The following is a 22,949-nucleotide window of genomic DNA, read 5'->3' as shown; positions in this document are numbered from 1 at the left end:
AATATGTCACATAGTCCGTTTGGGGTCACCAACCACTGCTATAAACACTGTGGCTGTATCTCACCTGCCCGTTTCCTGTATGCAGAAAGACTGTGGTGCAGCTGGACATGGCTCACACCAAGAAGGCTCTGGTGGTTCCAGCCTTCGAGACGCTTCGTTACCGCCTGTCCTTCCCCAAATCCAAAGCTGAGCTGCTCTCCATGCTGGACATGGGGACTCTCTACACCTTCAGGTACCTGAACAGAAACAACAAATGAATGGATAATGATTGGTAAGTAAATTGGAGTTATGGAAGTAATGCATCTCTTCCTGCCTCTCCAGGTACCATGTGTGGCCCAAAGGTCACGCTCCTACCAACTATGCCAAATGGCGAACAGCCACCACACCTTATAAGGTGGAGTGGGAGCCAGACTTTGAGCCGTACGTTGTGGTGAGGCGGGACTGTCCAGAGTACGACCAGCGCTTCGTGGGCTTCGGCTGGAACAAAGTGTCCCACATCATGGAGCTGGATGCACAGGTACGTCTGCACCATAATGCACCATGATGGCTGGTTATAGAGGGCAGGGCTTTTAGGTCAATGAGGGTATTTCAAACACACCTGTGATTTTCTTTCACGTACATGCTATGTGCAAAAGTGTTAAGCTAATCATCATCTTCTCAGACAGTCTTAAAACAAGTCTCCCAGTTTCCTACACTTTTTACGTTTTAAATGCATAGTTATAACTAAAAAAGAGCTTGGACTTAGAAACTAGTGTTTAAAAAAGAAAATGGAAAAGCTGATCTCAGTCATATTTAAAATAATACCAACAACTTTCAAAAGGGTGTCTTTGAAAAGGCCTTATAATGTCTTAAATATGCCATTTTCTATTGTGTGGTTTATCATTTCTGATCACAACAAGCTAGCCAACAGTGGTTATGACAGTATAAACTTACTTTATCCATTTTAACTTTGTTCTGTTTGTCTCGTAGCCGAAAGGAATGAAGATGAAACCTGTCTGAATAGACACAAAGCCCAGAAGTTATCCTGAACCTGAACAATAAATTAGTTATTATGATGAGAAATACAATGTTTGCTTCAATTCAAATCTCACTGCACACCACATCACTGCAAGTTATTATTTCTCTACATGAGCTGAGAGTTTGTTTGGAGTGAATGATGCATTCTGCAAACAGCTTATTCAAGGTTTGTTTAAAGAAGGGAACCTCGAGAGAAATCCAACAGTTTCAGTAACTCTCGGTTGTGTGGGAGTAAATAAATTCTTTATGTAATGTTTGTGGAAGCCAAAGCGGGATATTTGTTTCTGAGATGAGAAAAGCTTTCATTATTTCCTCGTTGTCTTTCCTCAGGAGTACGACCTGATGGTCCTCCCCAATGCTTTCATGATCCACATGCCCCACGCTCCCAGCTTCGACATCTCCAAGTTTCGCTCCAGCTCCAGCTACCGCAACTGTCTGAACACCCTGAAGGACGAGTTCCACCAGGACCTGTCCAGGAAATACGGCTCGGCTGCTCTCAAGTACCTCACCGCCCAGAGGAACATCTAAAAAAACAACAAAAACAACAACAACAACAACAACAACACAGATCTGCTGAGAGCCGGCGAGTCCATCAGCCTCCAAGCTCCTGACCTGAGAGCTCGGACATGTACCGGCGCAGCGCTGCGCAGCGGGCCGCGCCACCGCTGGGCGCAAACAATGACGGTAAAGCTTTACAGCCCTTCGGAACATTGTCGGGCTCCTGTGCATTATTTCTCCAGTCGACTCCACCTCGAGGTGATGAGATGCAGAGACGGAAAAAAAAAACAGACGGAGTGGCAGCGGATTTCCCAAACGCAGGATTCACTGTGGATTCAGCCCAGTGTGGATATGATGGGACTAGCTTTAAGGCCGGGAAATAACAACCATATTCTTACAATTTGTTCTGACAATCAGGGCTTTTTTCTTTTCCAGAAGACACACTATGGACCGGTGGATATCTGGACATGACGGGACACGTGTGGTTTGGGGAAACATTTAAAAAGAGACATTTGAGTCATATTTGCAAGGCCAGTCGAACTGGAGAAAGATTTAAGCCTTATCACTTCCCATATACTGAGATATTTAGATAGATACTTTAATTTCTCCTTTTTTCCAGTGTAAATCAGAACCAATGAAAAACAAACATTTACAATGTTTTGATTACGACTTTACATAAGAATCAGTTTATTTTTTCCTTTCTATATTTTCTGACCTCTTCAATCCATCATGTCCCAGTCGAGTTATTTCCGTGAGCTTCAGGGATGTGCTTTGTATGTGTGTGTGTGAGTGTATGATCCAGCTGCATCATACGGCTCGTCTTCAACACGCTTACTGATTGTCGTCAATGTCATCTCGCTTTTGTCTTGATCATATATTTGCTTGCATGTAAAGAGTTGCACTACATGTTCTTTTCGAATAAGAAAAATAGTCAGTTTTCTCCCTTAATTCTTTCCACTGAAAGAAGCAAAAATCTTCTACTGGTAACAGATGTATCTGGGTGGGACCATCTCACGCGACCAACACTGACCGTACAGTGAGTTGTTAATAATGAAGCTGTCAGCTCTGAAATCAAACTGCTGCACTCGGACGAAGGGCAGGAGCTTTTTCAGTTTCTTGTGTTTGTGCCATTACATCTAAAATGTGTCTGATTCACTGGATGTGTGTGCCATCTACTGTACCAAAGTCCAACTGAAATCACAAAATTCGTATCTTTCTGCAGTCTGTTCAATGTATAGTTAGTCTGACTGAAATCCAGATCCAGGTTTTTTCGGGCATAATCATCACAAAGTAACTGCATTCAGGGGTCCGACTTTCATTTTCGGCCTACCCATGAAGACCTCTTCTGAGGGTAAAACTAATTGGTTCTAGTGACTGTAGCTAGCAAGTAAAGGATAAACGGCGTAATTAAGGAAATATAACCATTTTATATCTCAACTGACAAATCTCAAATCCAGTTTTTAAATGTACGACTGCAGTCAACTCACTGATTAGCTGCACTAAATAATCTGACATCTCACAATAACAGGTGGTTGTTTATCACGTGACCAAAGCGCCATCGTATGGGTACGCGATTATTGGACTGAGCGAACTACTGTTCCTAAGGTCAAGAATGAACCTAATTAGGTTCTCAGATAACACAAATTAGCATATACGCAGACAGGAAGGGGCTTCCTTTAAACCAAACTATAAAAATACAGTTCTCATCCTTTTGGATGCTGATTTCCTTCCACAAAACGAGTCCGCCTCTAATTCACAGAGCAAATCTGTGTGTTCAGCAAAAGGAAAATGTGTAATTCAGTTTCAGTTGGACTTTAATCTTCCTAATTTCATTGTTTGTTTCTTTTTATCCTGACGATGGCAGTGTATTTGTCGAATAATCTCAACTGAGTGGAGTATCACGGTCTCCAGAGGATGATTTTAGTGTCTGTAGACTAAATGTGAGTTATTGTTAAGTTTGATTGACCAAATCTTTGGCCCCTGACAAACTATTTGAAAAGTTCTTGGCCTGATATTCTGATGTATATTCAAGATCCCCAAAGGATGATATTGTTTTTATGTCCTTTCCTCGAAGCGTAGGACAAACCTCACTTCAGCTCCAATAATAGAAGAATGGTGGCTGTGACACTGTGGCCCCTCGGGGACCGCCAGCAGAGCCGAAGGCTTTTTGTTTTTTAATCATTCGCCTCCTCTTTTAATTTTCTCACTTCTATTGTGTTAAAGAACACTGTGTCCCTTTTATTTTCTCGATCCCTATCTGCATTTGGACAAAAGGCGAGCAGAGCCGAATCGATTCGAATCTCGTAGAATTTCCACAGAGGATGAGGCCGAACGAGGAGCACGATGGCGTGGCGGCGTACGTGGCGGCCGCGGGCTCAGACAGAATTAGGTTTGTTGAGGAGTGAGTGTGAACTGTGCCCCCCTCCCCCGCTGCCATCCCAGCCGCCTCCATTGACTTGTTGTTGATTGTGGTAAATGCTAGTGCCTTTGCTGTATTGTGAAACTGGATATTGATTGTACTGTTGTACCGACAGGGCCTGGGCCTGGTCAGGCACTCTATTTATTATTGTTGACTCAAATCAATCATATTTTTCTATGTAAGTGCTTTAAATAAATTTGCCCTTTTGTAATCACTTTGTCTTGGGTTTTTTGCACTGACTGATCCTCTTCAAACTTTTCTTCAATTACTGTCGAGTTTTCATTAAATTAAAGTTATTTTTGAGATTGAAACCTTGAGGATTTATTTTAATTCATACCCCTACAGGGCCCATAAAGTCTCTGGATATCCAGGAGTTATAATATTGACCAAGCTCAGTAAGCCTGTGTGAACCTTCCATGTGTGTAATTGGTCCAGTGAAAATTTCCAACACAAACTAAATTATTTTGGATGAATACAGAGGTCCCCTCATAGTTGTTTTTGTCCTGTTTAAATGCAAATGACAATAAATTAATTGGATACATAAATTTCCCTGCAGTGTGTTTAAAGACAACTGTTGCTTTTGTTCAGAAATGGTCATCGACTGGCAGCAAGTTACTTTTTTTCTTGCAAATACAAAGAATTTAGAATATATATTGTAGAAATACATAAAATGTATTTGTGTATGTGTATATGTCACTGGTTTCTCAGCGATACCAGACAACTGGCAGCAGTATTTGAGTAAGTAAGCAGTAAAAGCCAAGGTAGATCAATGACGTCAAGGACCTACTGCTATTTATGTTAAGAAAAAAAGTTTAAAAAATGTGGAAATGGCCCGAGAACCGCACTCCCAAAACATCCTCAGACTGAAGTAGTTCCTAAAAATACTGTGTTTCCGTCCAAACTAAGACTGAAGTTTTTGCTCTCAGAGTAATTCCAAAGCCTTTTAGTGCTAAAAGCAGGTCCTCAGTCTGAGTCTGAGACCTGCTCCCTGCTGCAGGTAATGGGCCTCATCATATCAGCCATTTGGAAAATTGCAACGGTAATAAACTTTTAAAAGCGTATTTAGACGCTGTTAAATTTAATAAGGACCCAATCAGCTCATCAACAAATTGAAACTATCCAATAATGCTGGAGAAGATGGTTTGTGCAACTCTGCAAAAAAAAATCAACTGATTCAACAAACGAAAAACGCTGGTCAGGCACCACCGTGTTCATCAGGTCATTAAGGGAACATTAAATAATCATGTTATGGAGAGAAACAGATAATGCCTCTTCTCTTGAATCTGAATTACAAATTCATGTTTGGTTTTCTGAATAATGTTTCCATGGTACACACACACACACACACACACACACACACACACACACACACACACTGCTACAGGAAACCAGCAAACCTTAAGGCTAACCCCGGGGCTACACTACAATATGCTAATATATGAAAGATTATTGAGTATTAAACACTGTCTGCCTGTCTGTCTGAGTCAGTGTACTTTGCAGCCAACATACTTCCGTTTTTAAATCAGAAAACCCAAAGCGGGAAAAAAGCCCCCCCCGACTACCATTTATAAATATGAGGAGCAAACGGGCTGTTTTTTTCCTGTAAATTGAGAAAAGTGTCATGGCAGCAGCACAAAGAAAAAAGTATGACCTGAAATTTAAGCCATTAGTTTAGCAGCACAATAAGAGTATTAGTAGTTTGGTGCTAAAGGAATTAAAGGCCTGTCCCCATTAAAGGCAGCGTGAGTTCAGTGATTGAAGCAAATAAAAGCCCAGATTGTTATTAGAAGTTTTACAGTAATAACCCAAAGAAATCTTGATGGTGTTTAACAATTGTTGCTATTTGGTGAGTCCCAGAACTTCATCATTCATCTATATTTACAGTAGTCGTATGCACACCAATGCTCTGTATTATCTGTGGGACAGCATTTGTTCATATTAGACTTAATATCAGCTATCTAACCCTCCTCGAGCTGCCGGTTCACAGCGGAAATTCATCCACCTCTCCCCTGCAGGGTTCTTAGCAACACCTTATCAATTATTAGTCAGCCTCTCTGCATGTAGGTCAACCAACCCCATATGTACACAGTGTTACACACACAGCACATATAATCACCAGGCATGTTTTATTTTACTGTAAAAGTTCAATCAATAGCCCAGGCTTTTATTTGGAACAGGCCTCTAAATGAAACAGGCCTTTAATACCTTTTACACAAATCCCTTGCAGTCAGATGTTTATTTAAACCAGTGTGAATATTAGTTGTATGAAAATTAAACTGATAACACTAACTGAAGGTTTTTAATCGTGGAGAATCTAACTGATGTAACGATGTGCAGCATCCATATCTACAAAAGATTAAACATTTCTATTTGTGTTGGCGATCTAAGCAGCTTCAAGACGTCAGAAAAACGGGAATTTAAACATCGATGATCCCATCACAACGATACGAACGTCATCTGCTGAAGAAAACCATGCAATGTGATCAAAAGCTCCAGAACAGCTACTAAGTGGACGTTGTGGTGAGATGGTTTGTCCAGATAACATGATTAATACAGCGATTTACACAAACACCGACACACACACACACACACACCCACACACACACACACACCCCCCACACACACCCCCACAAACACAAACACACACACACCCACACACACACCCGCACACACACCCACGCAAACACAAACACACACACAAACACACACACACCCACACACACACACACACAAACACACACACCCACACACACACACACTGCAGTTCTGCGTCAGCTGTTTCCTGCTCTGACATTTATCGCCTCAGCCTGGAATTGAATTGTCTCGTGTTCCTTGAATAACGAGCTCGCTCTCCTGTTTCACAGAGCAGAACTGTGAAGTGTTTCCTCATCTCTAATATCTGCACAAACATCTGAGCTGCCGTGATCTTCATCTACAGTTCCACCCAAACACTCATTCAGCAACGCAGCGTTCAGCAACGCAACGTTCAGCAACGCAACGTTCAGCAAGAGGAAACTACTGGGAGAGACGATAGAGGAAGAGTTTTCAGGCTGTTGTAGTTTCAACGTTATGAAGAGAAACAGAAACTCACATACTGCATCTTTTCTGAAATGTATCGGAATTGCAAATTATTTATTGTGATGAGTGGTTTTCTGAATAATGTTTCCATGATATGCTCTCACTCACACACAGCTACAGGAAACCAGCTAACCTTAAGGCTAACCCCGGGGCTACACTACAATATGCTAATATATGAAAGATTACACAGTATTTATTTATACCATGGTCCGGCTGAATACTGGATTCTGATTGGCTGCTGGGTGTCCATTACTTGTAAAGCTTTAGATGACAATCTAAAATAATGATCTATTTTTTTTTCTTTGGCCAGTGATCGTGGTAAAAGTCTGAGACACTATCAGCTAAAATTGATTTAATTTTGATATGAAGAGGAAATCTTTAATGTGTGGGGGTTTTTTTGTTTTCAGGGGAAAGTTTGCGCGGATTTTATTTTGGACTCTAATGTGCCAAACCTGAACATACATAACGAATCAAACTGCACACTTACAGTAAGGAAGACTAAAGGTTAAGAAAATAACTAATTGTGATTGAGACAAAAGGAAATGAACTGTAGGTGTGAGGATGATTTAACTCTTCTGTATAAGCGACCTGCGTAACGCCAGAATAAACCCCCCACTCCGATCACAGCGGCACTCATTTCTTATCCTCCTCACCTCGTAAAGAAATCCAACCACATCTGATCTGCTTCTTCCTTTTCTCTCATTGTCTGCAGTCAGTGTCAGTAATGTTGGATATGTAGGAACTGGAAACCATTATGTTAACTAAATGCTTTTTATGAAACAATAGAAATATCAGTTGGGTGTGTGTATACAAACAAAAGCACCAGAGCTCATTACACCCCCAATATTAAAGTCTGTGAAGGGTTCAAGGATTATTGAGGAATCCAGTCTCCAAATTTAATGACAATCTGTGTCTTAGATTACAGGATGGTTTGACAAAATTAAAGAAAATCTGATGAGATTTAGATATTATGTGTATAGTTATCAGTTTTATCTGCCAAAAGGGTACACAAATTTGAGTGAAACTATATAAGCTATACATTTTTCAGGCCATTGAAATTATACTGTGAAACCAGATCATTTAACTAAATAAAAATAGTTGAAAATGAATTTTAAGTAAAACTAACTCAAATATTCTTGATCAGTAATTTGAAGTGACACTGACTCAATTTTATCATTTTTATTTGTGCTGTGAAAACAAAACATCCAGTAAAAAGTACTTCATCAGGAAGTTTGTTAGTTAATGTAACTTAAAATTAATATTAAAAGCTGCTCTTTTGAAAATTAAAAGAGAGAAATTAAAAGAGAAAATTATAGTGTAATGTTAAATCCATTAATATCATGCATTTAGCATTAGTATGACGTCATTTTATGCACAGATCTTCTCTCAGCGGCCCGAACTCTACAGCGTGGTTCTGCTCTGTCATCTACAGAAAATACGATTATTTGCTGTTAACTAATTAGCTAGCCGTGCTGTTAGCTAGCTAACTAATGAATCTTGGCTCTGTGTCACTAAAAGGTGAAGCTGATTACCGGGTGAATGTCAGGATGTTATTGGCTGAAATTGGTTGGTGTCACATTTTGTTTTACAGTAAGACAAAATAATTTGATGTAAACAAAGTATACAAAGTGAACACTGTGTTCACGTTGTCAACTGATAATGACTGACCAAGGCCCCCAGTTTCACTGTGGGTATAGAAACAATATTTCCCTTCCTATACACGTATGTGGCCTACTCAAGAATCTTTTAGTCCAGTAAACAGATCAATAGTTTTGATGATGCATCTTTTTGGCACATGGCTGTGAGCCGCAATCACAAACTAGTTTCACTACCAACAAATGATTGTAAAATTGGACTTGGTCTTTTTTTAAAAATCTCTAATAAATGAATATTCTTTTAAACAGGACCACCAGAGCTCACAGGAGCCGCTAATCCAGCCTACAAAGGTGGATTATTACCTAGAAAACAAGTCTTTCCCAGTGCAGCTTTGAGCTCTCGTTTCCAGGCCTCATCCTGCCGGTCTGTGATTAGTTTATCCAGGTTCGCCTCCGGGCCCTGAGCCGGCTGACAGGAGCCGTGGCCTGCGCTCGGCGTCGAGTAGGAGGAGGCTATAGAGCCATTGGGGGGCCGGGGCGGGCACAGGCCAATTATTAGTGTCAGAGCCGAGGCAGGATCGATGTGGCTCCAACAAAAACCAACTCCCACCGGCGGCCCAGAGGACTCCCCTTCCTCCTCAGATCAATGGCAATAACTGCTGCCTCCCTTTCTTCTCCCCTCCGTGAGCTCAATAAAGGGGAGGCTGACACTCGGTCTCTCTCTGCTGTGATTAGGCTCGCAGCAGGAGGACTGGGATGTATCCATCATATTTACTCTGGGTGGTTATTGTCCTGTCTGGGTTTTATTGACTGCTGGGTCTCTCTGGAGGGTTCGACTTGTCCATTGATGACTATAATCCAGACCTGATAATGATGAAGTTACACAGAATAGAAAAGACTACACAGCAAAATGTAACTGTGAAAGCCTAGATTAAAGGTTCCTGATTAAGATTATGAAGCTTTTTATGTCACTAATCACTTTTTATTGCCAACGTGAAAACAGGTTTCTAACTGAAACCTTCCCCGACATTCTCGGTTGCCTTTAGGCTGATTTATATGAGTCTAAATGTACCGATGAGGCTCAGATTTAGGATGTGACGTGTTCTCTCTCCGCTTCCCTACAGTGTACAACACTAGCTAACGTTAGCTTTGACATGTAGTCTGCTAATGTCAACAATGACCAGAACCCACCGCAACACAGAGTCCAAGAGAAAATATTAGCTGGCTGATGTTAGTTTGATGATGTAGCAAAATAATGTTAACAATGTTTGTCTTAAAGTTACATATAGAACCTTTAACCTTTCTTGTCAAGGTCACTTTTATCGCTAGCAGTCTTTCACCTGGTCAAATAACGGATATACATTGAAAAAGGTTATATACACAACATTCACTTGCCACTGGGTGTTGCACTAGAGCACTCTAGCATCTGAGAACAAAACAATGGAACAGAAACTAAATAAAACTCTTTCCAACAATCCTCTAAGCTGGTTTGGTCAAGATAAACCTGTAATATACTGGGCTAGAATATTTCTACAGAGATCTACTTTTTGTTTCACCAGAAACTCGTAATATTGTTAATAAAAGCGCCTTTGTTAGTCTATCCAACAATCACTAATGTTGGTTTCCTTAATTAACGATATAAATCTCTACATCGCAAATAGTAGTTTGCTGCTATATTAATGTTCTAAATCTCATATATAAAGCTTTAAAAAGTAATAGTTTAATTAAGGCCCACAGTAGGAATGAATTTAAGGTAAATATATAATTACTCTCACTTTAATATTAAACATGATGTGAAGTTAAGAGGAAAACTTCAAACTTCAATCACTCTTTTTAAATGTCAACATATCACACAGCTGCCGTCATTAACTTGTATTTATGTTGACTGTCAGGCGACATCACAGCCATAAATTATAGATTTGATCAGCAGCTTGGAATGATTGATGGTTAATTTATGAGCTGAAGACAAATATGTTTCTATTCATTGCCTATTCACACCGTTGTCTGACAATAGAAACAGAAAAACATCAAGATGAGATCAAATAAACGGTGAATTCGACTGCAGTAAAACTCAGTTTAGGTCACATGTTGTAGACACACAGTATATGGAGCTACTCAGATATATATATTAACTGCAGTTAAAAGATGGAAACTGATGGAATATTTTTATCTAATGAGAGAGTCGAGTTAATCTGATCCATGTGAGTTGTTTGTCAACTGGTGATATTTGGAATCTACGGTTTAATGAATCACTTCGGTTAATGACATAAAGTGAGTTCTGCTTATGGGATGATTTGGGTATTACTTTAATTAAGTGCATGTCATTTAGAAAGACCGAGCTAATTATTCTACAGCCAGGAGGAACCAGGCTCGGCTTAGACGTACAGCTCGGATTCTGTGAAATGGATTAGGTGTGTATGATTAATTCAATCAGCAGATTACATATGTTCAAATATTTCTGGTTTGCTGGACTTTCACTTTTGAACGACATTACTATTCTTTTATTCCTTTTGAGCTAAACTGTAAAAAATAAATAAATCTGTAAGTTTACAGTTTTTCATTATTTATAAAATATTAATACATATTTTAAAGTGTGTGACAGAACAGCTTTATAATTTATTATGATATTATATATAGGCATAAAGTATTGTTAAGCTGCAGAGGTGCACAGGCCGACAAATCCAGTTCTCCAGATTAAAGAAAAGACATTTGTTCAGTACAGATCACCAAATCATCTTTTTAATAGTTTTTTTCAGTAAAAATGTAATTTGTGCGGCAAAAATGATAATTCCTAATCGTTAATTACATATCACAAAATCTGTCAAAATAATGGCAATGTGATGTTATGACCATATCTAAAGCATATATTCACCCTGCGTTACTTTACTTGTGAGATCATTTGTATTTATGGTAATACTCACTCTATAATCTTTAATATAAACAGTTTTTGCTGTAATTTAATTGTAATAAATGGATCATGATGCCGATGTGTAAAAAGTCTGAATTCAGACTCTGTCTGTCTGTCTGCAAGACGACAAGCAAACAACTTTTAAAATGCTCATTTTCTGAATGGAGTTTGGTTGATCAGGGCTGTGCTAACTTAGTTCATAGTAAAGCTGATAGCTTGAGTTAACGAAATCTCAAATTGGGCGAATTTCACATGTTGGCGCTATTTGTGTCTTTGCATTGACTTTGTATTTAATCTACTCGAGCAAATCATTTTAATTCGCCCTCGGTGGGAGTGTCGATGCTTTAACGCTCCTGTTTCATCAAAGCAAATCAAGCTAACACAATGTGAAAATGAATTAAATAAAAAGTACATCTACTTTCAGCTTTTATTAGAAATCTATGCTCTGTTAATTAGCCAAGGCATCAGAAAACAGACTGTGAATCACACTCAAGAGTTAATGTCACTTCTCTAGAAGTAGCTGTTGAACGCTGCAGGTACGTCCAGGTGTTCACCTGATACATACAGAACATCCTCAGTCTCAACTCCGCCTCTTTCATTAACAACGAGCTGAATGATACCTTGTTATCCAGGCCCTCTGGTGTTTGGCTCACAAATCCAAAAATGAAGTCCTGTTGCCAGTTTTCAGCAGCTGTACTTACGAGCAAATACAAGCTGTTCACATTCAATATGTCATTTATTTAAAACGCTCTTCAATCAGTTCATCTGTGGGAATATATCATTTATACCCTGCCCTGTTTCTCCCTGTTCCTGCCCCCTGACAGGAGGGTGGTCGAGGGGCCTCTCAGCAGCCTGCAGCAATGTAACGTGGATCAGAGTCGTCCTCATATTTCTGACATCACATGACCTAATGAGGAGGCTGCAGCAGCGGCGGCGGCGTTTAATGAGGGCGAAGGGTGAACACACTTTTACACGATGGATTCATTAGAGAGACATATTGCAACATTTGGTAAATGAAGCCCAACCGGTGCACAGTGTGTGTGTGTGTGTGTGTGTGTGAGTGTGTGTGTGTGGTCCATCGTGGCCCCAGGTCTCCAATTACAGACCAAACTTCTCATCTGGAACAGAGGCCAAAACACCTGCGAACAACATCTGCTGAGCTCACTGCAGGAAGAGTGTGTGTGTGTGTGTGTGTGTGTGTCACACACTATTTGTGGAAACAGCAGTTTTGTGGGTGTATTTCTTAAAACGGGGACTTCCACTCATTTTATGCACCAAACTCAGTTTATAAGTCGATGAAGCTGTACAGTGTGCTCTGTGTTTCTGGAGGAGAATATATGATGATGATACTCTGCTGTAACTGTAAGCCTGATTATTTGTATTATAGCAGCGTTCGCCTGTATTTATAGGTAACTTCATTGTTTTTACAGTGTAAATATCTTTAAACATTAAAAAGCCCAAAAATGACACAAGATTTCATGTAAAATTAGAGTCAGTTATTTTACAGCTGCTGCAATATTCCCTTGTTTTTATTATTGTTTTGAGGTTTTACAGTGCATATCTGAGCCGACTGTAAGACCGTATCCTTATGATGGACCACACACACATTCCAGCACTGTTGTTTTGTTTGTTTGTTTAGTGTTCAGGCCTGTTGTTTACTGGCTGAATTTCCTCCTTTAACTATCTGTTCACAGGAGGGTGAGACAGTTGGCTGAGATACAGCTGTGTCATAGGCCATCAGAGGCCACCAGATCTGGACCACCTGTGGACCATAATTCATTGCTCTCTTTGGGCCGGCACACACACACACACACACACACACACACACACACACACACACACACACACACACACACTTATCCTACCTTTTGCTGCAGGCTCTCAAACAGCTGTCTCTGAATCAGTCTGTGCTCAGTGTCTCACCTCTTCTTCTACTGTTACTGGTTCTCAGTGGGGTCGAGTCTTTGTCGTCATTGTCGGTATTCCCAGTTCCAGCTCTAACACATATATCACAATACATGAGAGAATATTTCAGTCCGTTTCCATGTCCTCCAGCTCCAGTCGCTCTCCCTCTCTCTCTCTCTCGTCTTCAACACGTGCTGTCGCCCAAACACACACCTGTGTCCACTTCCTGTTGATTAACGGGAGCGCTGCAGGAGGAGGCGTGGCTTCTTTTCCTTTTTATTTCTTCCTTTCTCAGCTTCCTGACCTGCAAAACAATAAGAACAAACACAAATAAACCAATAAACAACACACATAAATACATTCAATTAATTAGAACAACAATAAACAAATACAAAACAAACCAAATTAATTAAAAGGAGAAAACAATAAAAACAAAGCACTATTTTTATTATTGTTTAACCAGGATCTGTTTATTTACTTCATCAGCTTTTATTGTGACACCCACAGTCATACACAGCGTAACGTACAGGAAATATCGGCATTGAACCCATCCAGTGTAAGAACTGTACCACTGTATTCAGCAGAGCTCACTGCTTCTATATCTTCTGATATTTACTGATCTGCAGTCAGTGATATTGGGCTGTCACACTAAGAATAGCAGTATCTTTTTTAAAGTGAATTAACTAGTGATTGGTGAAATTAAACCAATCCCTGTGAATTTTGTACGGCCTTGAACTTTTGTCCAATCACCGTAACCTTTCCGCAGATTTGACCAATCATACCTCACCAAACTTTATTTCTAGTGTCCAAGATGCAGAGGGGTTGAAGAAACAATGCGACTTTATTCTAAATTTTTTATGAATTTCACTTTCTGCTGCAATTTCTTGCAAGAAAAGAGAAACAGAGAAAACAAAACAGTTTTTTAGAAAGGTCGTGAAATCAGACAAAAAATGTTTTCAGGGAAGCTCGTGTGTTATTAAGAGGAGCCCAGCTCCCCTGTAGTTCGCACCCTGATCCTAAGTAGCAGCAGTTGCATCGTACATTTTAATCTCTTTTAGGGGACAGTGCTGGAAAAACGATGTCAATCAAACAGAAACAGATGCTGGACATTAAAAGAGAAGACATTAAGTTTTAAATCTCTTTTATATAACCTTTAAATGAAGATTAAATGAATGAATAACAAGAAGAGCAAAAATCCCCCCAGAAAGTTAGATTAGTTAAACTGTCCATCTTAGTCTTGTTTGACTGGAACCAGAGACAATTACAGAGCCGTAGACCACGAGACCACCGGGACGCTCCAACAAGTACATCACCAACACTGTCAGACAGAAAATGATAAAACGCTCCGCCAGAGTACTTCCATGTTCCCAGCAGTGTAACTGTAATAAAGGGCCCTTGAACACGACTGTCCAGAGGCGGTTCGAAGTGTCTCTGAGGCCTCAGCGCTAACTCGACGGTGACAGAGCTGCACGCCTGTCACCACGCTCTCTGAGTCTTATCTGGACTTGTCGTTTCCAGGCCAACAGCGTGGGGGCTGTCCGGCGCAACAAACTGTGGCGTTTTGAAATTGATTAACTCATTTGTATTCATGCCTGCCGCCTCTTTGAGCCGAGACAAAGAGGAAGTCCCTTCAGCAGAACAAGAACAGCAGAATAAATCACTGACAATGGCTTCTTTTAACACGCCGACGCGTCTGTGATGGAGTTCATTTAGTTCTTCCTGTGGAGGACCCAGGTCTGGAGACGAGAGCAGCTTCAGGTGATCGATCTGCATCGTTTGGATGATTAAACCCTCAGATGCTCTTATTAAATGCTGCGTGATTTGACACGGTGTGATGAAGCGGCGGACGGTCCGTCCCCGCCCTGCGGTCTGAGCGACGGCCAGCAGCCGTGACGTCACGCTGACTGTCCTCATTAGGCTAATTGAGCAGCCGAGCGCCGTCCAGCTAAAGGCGCCTCAGATCAGAAAACAGGCTAACAGCTTAGAGAGCAGCGTGGAGCATCGGCGTCCACCAACCGACACATCAATAACACAGCCGGCCCGCGATACACACTGCAGCTGTGTGTGTGTGTGAACAGACTTAAGAGCAAACCTTTATGGTAGATAAAGCTGACGAGTCCTTCAGTATCACTTTCCTGCCTGCCATTACCCACAATACAGTGGGTACTATATATCTGTGGTGGTTGGCCATTAGTGTGCTGCTGTAACAGCCTCCACTCTGCAGAGCCTCTTGAGCAGTCTGTGTAACCTCAGAGATTCACTGGTTTCAGAAGTTTCCATGTGCCGCTCAGTTCAGGTGGACAGTCACATTTATCAAAATTAAAGTGGATCTGTTCCGTGAGATGGATGCTACTGGTGTGGGTTGCCCTTTAAAACTTTTCATCAAACTTTAACTCAGAAGTCTTTTGACCTGAAAATCATCAAACCAATGCTTTCTGGAAAGGTCAGCAGTCTATCACATTCGGACAGGCAAAGACATTCACACCCGCTCATTCACACCTTTAGTCCACCTCACCTGAAAGCCTTTGGACTGTGGGAGGAAACAGATGTCAGACATGTAGACCATGACTCTTTATCACCACAGCATCTTAACGACCTGCAACCTGGAGCTTCCTACAACTTTAACCTGGAAGAAAGAAGATACATGTTGTTCAAGGTCCCGGCTTGTTTTACTAACCAGAACATTTTCGATACACGCCAATGTCAAGGAAAGACTACTTTCCAGTAGTCTTTCCAGGGTTTTTCCAACTCTTTTTAAGAAATAATTTTCCAGGACTTACAAGGACATTTTTCAGGAGTTTTTCTTTATACAGGACAGCACTTGCTCACAAACAGTGTTCACTGTTTATGGGACACTATGCGTTAACTCACTTTTGCGCCGCGCCAGAAGTTGTCCTGCTGTGGTGTGAACAGGGAGCAGAAATGAAAATGGAGCATTTTTCAGTTCCACTTTGCTCTGTAAAACCCTTTTTTTATGTTATTGTTTTGGCCAGCTTTTTTTGATAGAGACAGCTGTAGATAGACAGGAAAGGTGGGTGGAGAGAGAGGGGATGACATACAGCAAAGGGCCGCAGGTCGGATTTGAGCCCAGGCCGCTGCAATAACTCCATATGTGGGTCGCCAGCTCTACCGACTGAGCTAACTGGGCGTTAGTGTCAGAGTGCGTTCAGATTGTCCTTCCAACAGTCAAGTTTTAAACTAAAAACACACCGAGGTTTATGTAATCTAAGTGAGGGACTAAACTACTTTAAAACAATTTTACAGATTATTTCCAGGATATTTGGTCATTTTACTCAGTTTCCAGGTTTTCCAGGACATGTGTGAATCATTTTTGTGCACAGTTTGGTAGGTGAGTGCAGTTTGTGGAGAGACCGTGGGAAGAGTAGACTGCAGGATTCAAGAGGAAATTAAATATAGCGATGGAGCACTTAGTCGCACTACTTCAATGTTACAAATGTTACATGATGTTTAAAATCCCCACAATACCTGAATGTTCCTGGAAAATGTAGTTAAACTAGTAACTGACCACAAAGGTCAAAGCATGTATGTTAATTCTCCAGTCAGCGACCAAGGTACTGGCTCAGATCTGGAGTTGGTTCCCAGGTGCTACTTATGAACTTAACTTAGATTAATAATCATAATTAAATCCAAAACAAAATAAGAAAACATAAAGTAATGCAACTCAAAACACAAGTGGAGGGGGCACTGACTTATGCAGGGGGGGCATGAAGTACAATTTTCTACAATTCCAACACTGTTTATGGACCCCAGTATGCAGAAACATTCAGACACACTGGGCCAAAAGAACACATTTACACTGCATGGTTCCCAGCTGGGAACTGAAATGGACGAGTCATATTCTACAGCTCGTTGTGCGGCGCCCTCTGCACACAAACGGCCTGGTTTCATCAAAGTCAAAGTCATAGTCAGCTTTAATGTCAATTCTTCACATGCACCAGACATACAAGGATCGAGAGGACGTTTCTCATTCACCCGCGGTGAAACAGATAAAGTGCACAGGCACAACAGATAAGACAGACATTTCCTAATACTAAAATTTAAACATTCATAGCACCAAGGTTCCAAGAATCTTGAATAGAACCGGTTCAAAAACCTGGAACTTCTGAAAAATGAGCAGGTTCAGGAACAGTGTGAGTTCAGGGAGAGCAGAAGCATTGACATCTTCATTCAGGGGTCAGTATGTTCCTGTAGTGGGAACAGCTGGCAACAAGACTAACAAACACATCTGGATCATTTTATTTAACTGATGTGAAAAAGCAGTCTGGTGCACAGTAACATGACATCACAAGGTCTCTTCGGCTTGCACGTATTACTACTGACAAACTTTATCTGCTGTCCAGTGACACTAGAATTCCTCATCTTCTTTTTCATAGCAACTAAATCAGATTGAGACTGTACAGCCTCGGGACTACACAAGTCTTACACCGCAGCTCCCTCCCACTTACTCCTAAAGCATCAATACAACTATCTGTTTTCCTCCTGACAGCCTAAACAAGGACTCATAGGAAACATTCATAGAGTGGAACACACTTCATCGTCTATTCATATACTGAATGCACTGAGCAAACATGACAGGGAGCGAGGCGATGATAGTGCCAATATCTCAGGAAATAAATGTCGCCGCCTCTTTCTTTTTCAGTCACAGCCGTCACCACGGCCTCCGCCTCTCGGCCCGTCTCCGGCGTGTCAGCTCAGATTAATGGCTTGTTGGAGAGGTGCAGGGGAGGGATGTTTTCCACGGCGTTTCACAGAGTTAATCTCGGCAGCGGCGCATTGTCAGCACATCCGATATGTGGCGATTTCCCTTGAGGCGGTCTGGTATCTCTCCCTCCTTCCTCCCCCTCTCTCTCTCTCTCTCTCTCTCTCTCTCTCTCTCTCTCAGAAGACTGGGAGGAACCGAGATTGAAGACTGTGTCCAACACAGAGTAACTGGAAGGAGTCATTAATTAGTTTTATATTATATGATTTTATTGAGCTTTTATTGCATGGCTTTGTGGATTTGCTGTTTTTTTATATTGCATGTTGTGACTTTGCTGTGACAATGAATGTTGGACTGGATCAAGCTCAGGATTGGCAGGAAGACGTAGAGAGACGTGTGAGCGTCAGAGGACACAGAGTTTGGACCATGGAGTTGAGGCTGCTTAGCTTAGAAAGTCTGCTGGGGGACGACGGGGCGACAGAGCAGAAGAGACGTGGTAACAGATTTGGAGTGGCCAAACTGACGACTTACTGGCAGCCTTTTATTTCTTTTAGTGAGCATTTTTTATTCTGTGGTTTTATTGGTTTTAATAAATTATTTAAAGTTCCTCAGAGGAACTACTTGTTGGCTGGTAAAATAGGAGCCTTGCTCAAGGGCACCTCGCCAGTGCACAGGGGGTGAAACTGGCACCTCTCCAGCTACCAGTCCACACTCCATACACGGTATACATACTGTGGTATACATACTGTGGTGCTACTGCGGGGTCCCAAGTCCCTACACACTGAGCTACTACAATTAGTTAGACATCTTGTCATATCATTTTCATATAAGTTACTTTAATATTGTGATACTTGAACAAAATAATACACAAAATATACAGATAAGCTCTAAATGTATGATAAAGATAGACGACTGGTATGATGTTGCTATACATTGAATCACATACACATTTCTTCACTGCAAGCTAGCCAGAACATGTAGCCAACATGAATATACCTTCTGTATTTTTATCAGATATCTCTGTGTTTATTATTTATGTATGCACATATTTTCACAAATCAAAGGTTACTTATACATACCGACGATGCTTTTAAAGACCTGAATGTCAGGTTGACATCAGCTGAAAAGGCACACGCTTTCCCTCGGCTCTGACATGGAGAACTGGTGATATAAATAAAATTACTGCGACACAAACCCACCAGCAGAGAGAGCTAAATGGAAAACATAAATAGCTGACCAACAAGGCAGAACACGTTGAATTTTGATGTTTCGCCATGAAACAGGAAGTTGTTGTAACTTCAGTGTACATGATCCAATCGGCCCTAAATTACATGTCACATCCTGATGCCAATATATAGTCATAGTCACAGAGAGAGAGAGACCTGCATGCAGCATGCACATGTGACCAGACTGGCCATGAAAACAAACCACAGAGAGTCTGACACCTTTAAACTAAATTTATACAGTATGACCTCATCATGCTTTTTATTTCTCAGGTCATTTTATTGAATTTTCCAGGATGTTCCCAGACAATGTTATTTGCAAAAAGCAGAGGTTTATAAAGGGCACAGCAACTGCTGTAATGACCTACAATAATTTATTTCAGACCTCCGGCTGTGATGCGTTTCCTGTCCTGTATCTGCCTGGAAGACCAAGGAGTTGTAAACTGATCCACTCAGACATTACCTGTTGTAAGGCTCCTTCAAAGCTGACTGCTGTAAAATTAACACTTGCTGTGCCGCAGTTCATTTGGCGCGTATCAGCAGGCGAGGAAGTCGTTCAGCGAATCAATTCAATTCAATTCAATTCAATTCAATTTTATTTGTATTACCCCTCTAGAACACTACGTTCTCTGAATGCTGGGCTACTTGTGGTTCCTATAGTCTCTAAAAGTAGAACAGGAGCCAGAGCCTTCAGTTACCAAGCTCCTCTCCTGTGGAACCAGCTTCCAGTTGTGGTTCGGGAGGCAGACACCCTCACCACATTCAAGAGTAGGCTTAAGACATTCCTCTTTGATAAAGCTTATAGTTAGGGCTGGATCAGGTGAGTCCTGAACCATCCCTTAGTTATGCTGCTATAGGCCTAGACTATCAGGGGATTTCCCATGGTGCACTGAGCTCCTCTCTTCCTCTCTCTTTCTGCACTCATTCATGTCCCATTAATGCATGTTACTAACTCCACTTCTTCCCCGGAGTTCTTGTGCTTTCTCGTCTTGCAGGTTCTCATGTCGATCCTGGTGGAGCCTCCTGCCATGGTCCTGCTAGATTGCCATTGCCAATACTGTTGTTGCTGTGCACCTGTCTGTCTGTCTGTCTGTCTCTCTCTCTCTCTCTCACCCCAACTGGTCGAGACAGACGACCACCCACCTAGAGCCGAAGGATCTGTCCTAGGTTTCTGCCTTTTAACAGGCAGTTTTTCCTTGCCCTTGTCGCCAAGGTCTTGCTCATGGTGGAACTGTTGGGTCTCTGTAAATAATGTTTTAAAGAGTTCGGTCTAGACCTGCTCTATTTGAAAAGTCTCCTGAGATAACTTCTGTTATGAATTGACGCTATACAAATAAAATTGAATTGAAATTGAATTGAATCGTAATGTCAGTCTGTCTCCAACACTTTGGTGCAAACTGAAATATCTCAACATCTACTGGACTGCTATGAAATCTTGTGCAGACGTGATACAATTAAATTTGCCCCCCCCCCCCAGTCGAGTCTTATTCAGTGCACTTTTCATTAGTCAGCCGTAGAAAAACCGACTGCTTGACAGTGTCAAACAGGAGCTGTTCTTCATCACCGAGAGAAGTATGAGGGGACTGTTTGCAGCACGGACCTTTTTGATTTCTGCCTTTAAGCACCACAAGCTGTGGCTATTTGTTTCTGTTATATTTGCCATAGAGATGTCTGCCTTCACTCCGATACCTCCAACACTCAGCAACCCTTAACTGTGAGCTAGTTAGCTTGCAAGCTAAACTGGATTTTGTATACAATATTTACCTTTGGACAAGTTCATCTGGTATAAATCGTCTTTATCTTTCTAGAATGGATGACGTGTCTGTGTACTCATTTACCTGAGCGTGAATGTGTGACGCGTCTCTGTTGTGTCTTGTCTTGTTGTCTTCCTGTGCAGTGTTTGAGGCCTCTGCTTTACACACTCAGTGATTAATCGAAGTGGAGACGATGCAGACGGGGAATCTCTGAGTGGATTGGAGGATTGGGAGGATTTATCTGTCGTTCTTGTATCTGAGCCGTTCCTGGTAGATTATAAAACCATTTAACCCTGTAATCACAGACAATCCTGTCATCTGAGGGAGAAAGGAGACATGATAGTGTTGTGAGCATCCTCTGCTGCAGCGTCGGCGTCTGTTTGTTTTTAATGGCGTAGTTGTCATTCCACAAACACCCACCACAATGCAGACGACAAACATCTCCGGCAGCTCCAATCAGTGTAGCTCAGGGTTTAAATATACACTGAAAAACACAGAGCTATCGCTCTCTCTCTCTTTTAAAGCAGACATATGGTCATATTTCAATTATTCATTCATCTGTCAGTTAACCCCCTCTACTGTATCGCAGTCTGATATATCTTCTTCCTCTGTAGAGCAGCGGCCCCCACCCACTGGGCCACGGACCAACATTTGAAAACCTGAATAATACATTGTAGGCAATGTGTGCAGTAATAACACTGAACTTGGCCCAGTCTGCGCTCTCCACCGCGCTGTCGTGCTGGTTGTACGGTGGCAACTAGCTAACATTAGCTTCAAGGAACAAAGACAAGCCTGAATATCGAGAATATCGAGATAGCTACAAAAGCACTAAAAACATTGCTTCCATTTTTGTGAATGCAACGAAAGCTAAACTGAGGATTAGACTGGACATAAGAGACAGACTCCGAGTGTCGCTGTCTCCAATGGGACCGTCTTGGTGCAGGAAATCAAGCTCAGCTCTCCGACTGCTTCATGTTGGTGAAAATAGGAAATAATGGACTTGGCGACAACGTTTTGCATTGTGGATATTTTTTGAATGCGGCCCTTATCAGATTCTATGGAAGCCCATTTCTGCTGGTAAAAAAAAGATAAAAACTAAGAACAGAATTATGACTTTCTATCAATAGTGATTTTCTATGATAATTTCGATTTAACATTCATTTTTTTATTAAAATAATTAGTTTTCATCTGTTTTTTTATTTTGCTGGCAGAAATGGGCTTCCATAGATTCCAGCTTGAACTGGTCACAGTCCTGAACTTGACCCACTTGCCCTAAAAAATGCGACACGCTTTCATATGGGAGCAAACATGGAGGACAAAGAAGAATCTTAAATTATGGCTTTTTGTGGCTGATACTCCATTTATAAGTTGGAGAAAACACAGACCGGTTCTGATTTGATTGAAGTGTCACCCCCTAATACTCACCTACCACCTCACTGTCCCTCAACTGACTCCCGCCAGCGCAGAACGTAACCTTTCTTGGTGCTAATGATGGCGATACATCAGTCGGCTTAAACCTCTGATCAACAGCAAGGTAATGACAAACACGTCTCTTTACGTGGTGCTATTTAAAATTCAGCAAGATAAAACAGCCTCACCTGATTTAAATCCTTTTTAACATCATTATTTTGTTTTGCCAGTCGGCTCCAGTTAAACACAATAATTGTGGGATTCATTTTGCATAAAGGCCGGTGAGTGTGTGCGTCTGAAAAATAAAATTGAATTACGCTGAGGGAGCACAGAGGAAAAAATAAAATAAAAGACACGAGAGTAATAATAAAGAGGAGACAATCATTGTCGGGCTGGAAAATAGATTCCATTTGTGTCGGAGG

General features: G+C 41.3%; 1 protein-coding gene across 3 annotated transcripts in view; it reads left to right on the top strand.

The window, feature by feature from the left end:
* large2 (LARGE xylosyl- and glucuronyltransferase 2) overlaps window positions 1-4,145 on the top strand; it is a 75,148-nt gene extending 71,003 nt beyond the window's left edge. For all 3 annotated transcript variants that reach the window (XM_051378779.1, XM_051378782.1, XM_051378780.1), the window contains 3 exons: window positions 86-236; window positions 326-517; window positions 1,348-4,145. In XM_051378779.1, the coding sequence (XP_051234739.1) occupies window positions 86-236; window positions 326-517; window positions 1,348-1,545 (541 nt within the window). In that variant the 3' untranslated portion in view covers window positions 1,546-4,145. The remainder of the gene's footprint in view (window positions 1-85; window positions 237-325; window positions 518-1,347) is intronic.
* The last annotated feature ends 18,804 nt before the right edge of the window (window positions 4,146-22,949 follow it).

This window comes from Dicentrarchus labrax, unplaced genomic scaffold (assembly GCF_905237075.1).
Source record: "Dicentrarchus labrax unplaced genomic scaffold, dlabrax2021, whole genome shotgun sequence".
Taxonomy (NCBI): Eukaryota; Metazoa; Chordata; class Actinopteri; family Moronidae; genus Dicentrarchus; species Dicentrarchus labrax.
This window is presented reverse-complemented; position numbering and strand designations above follow the sequence as displayed.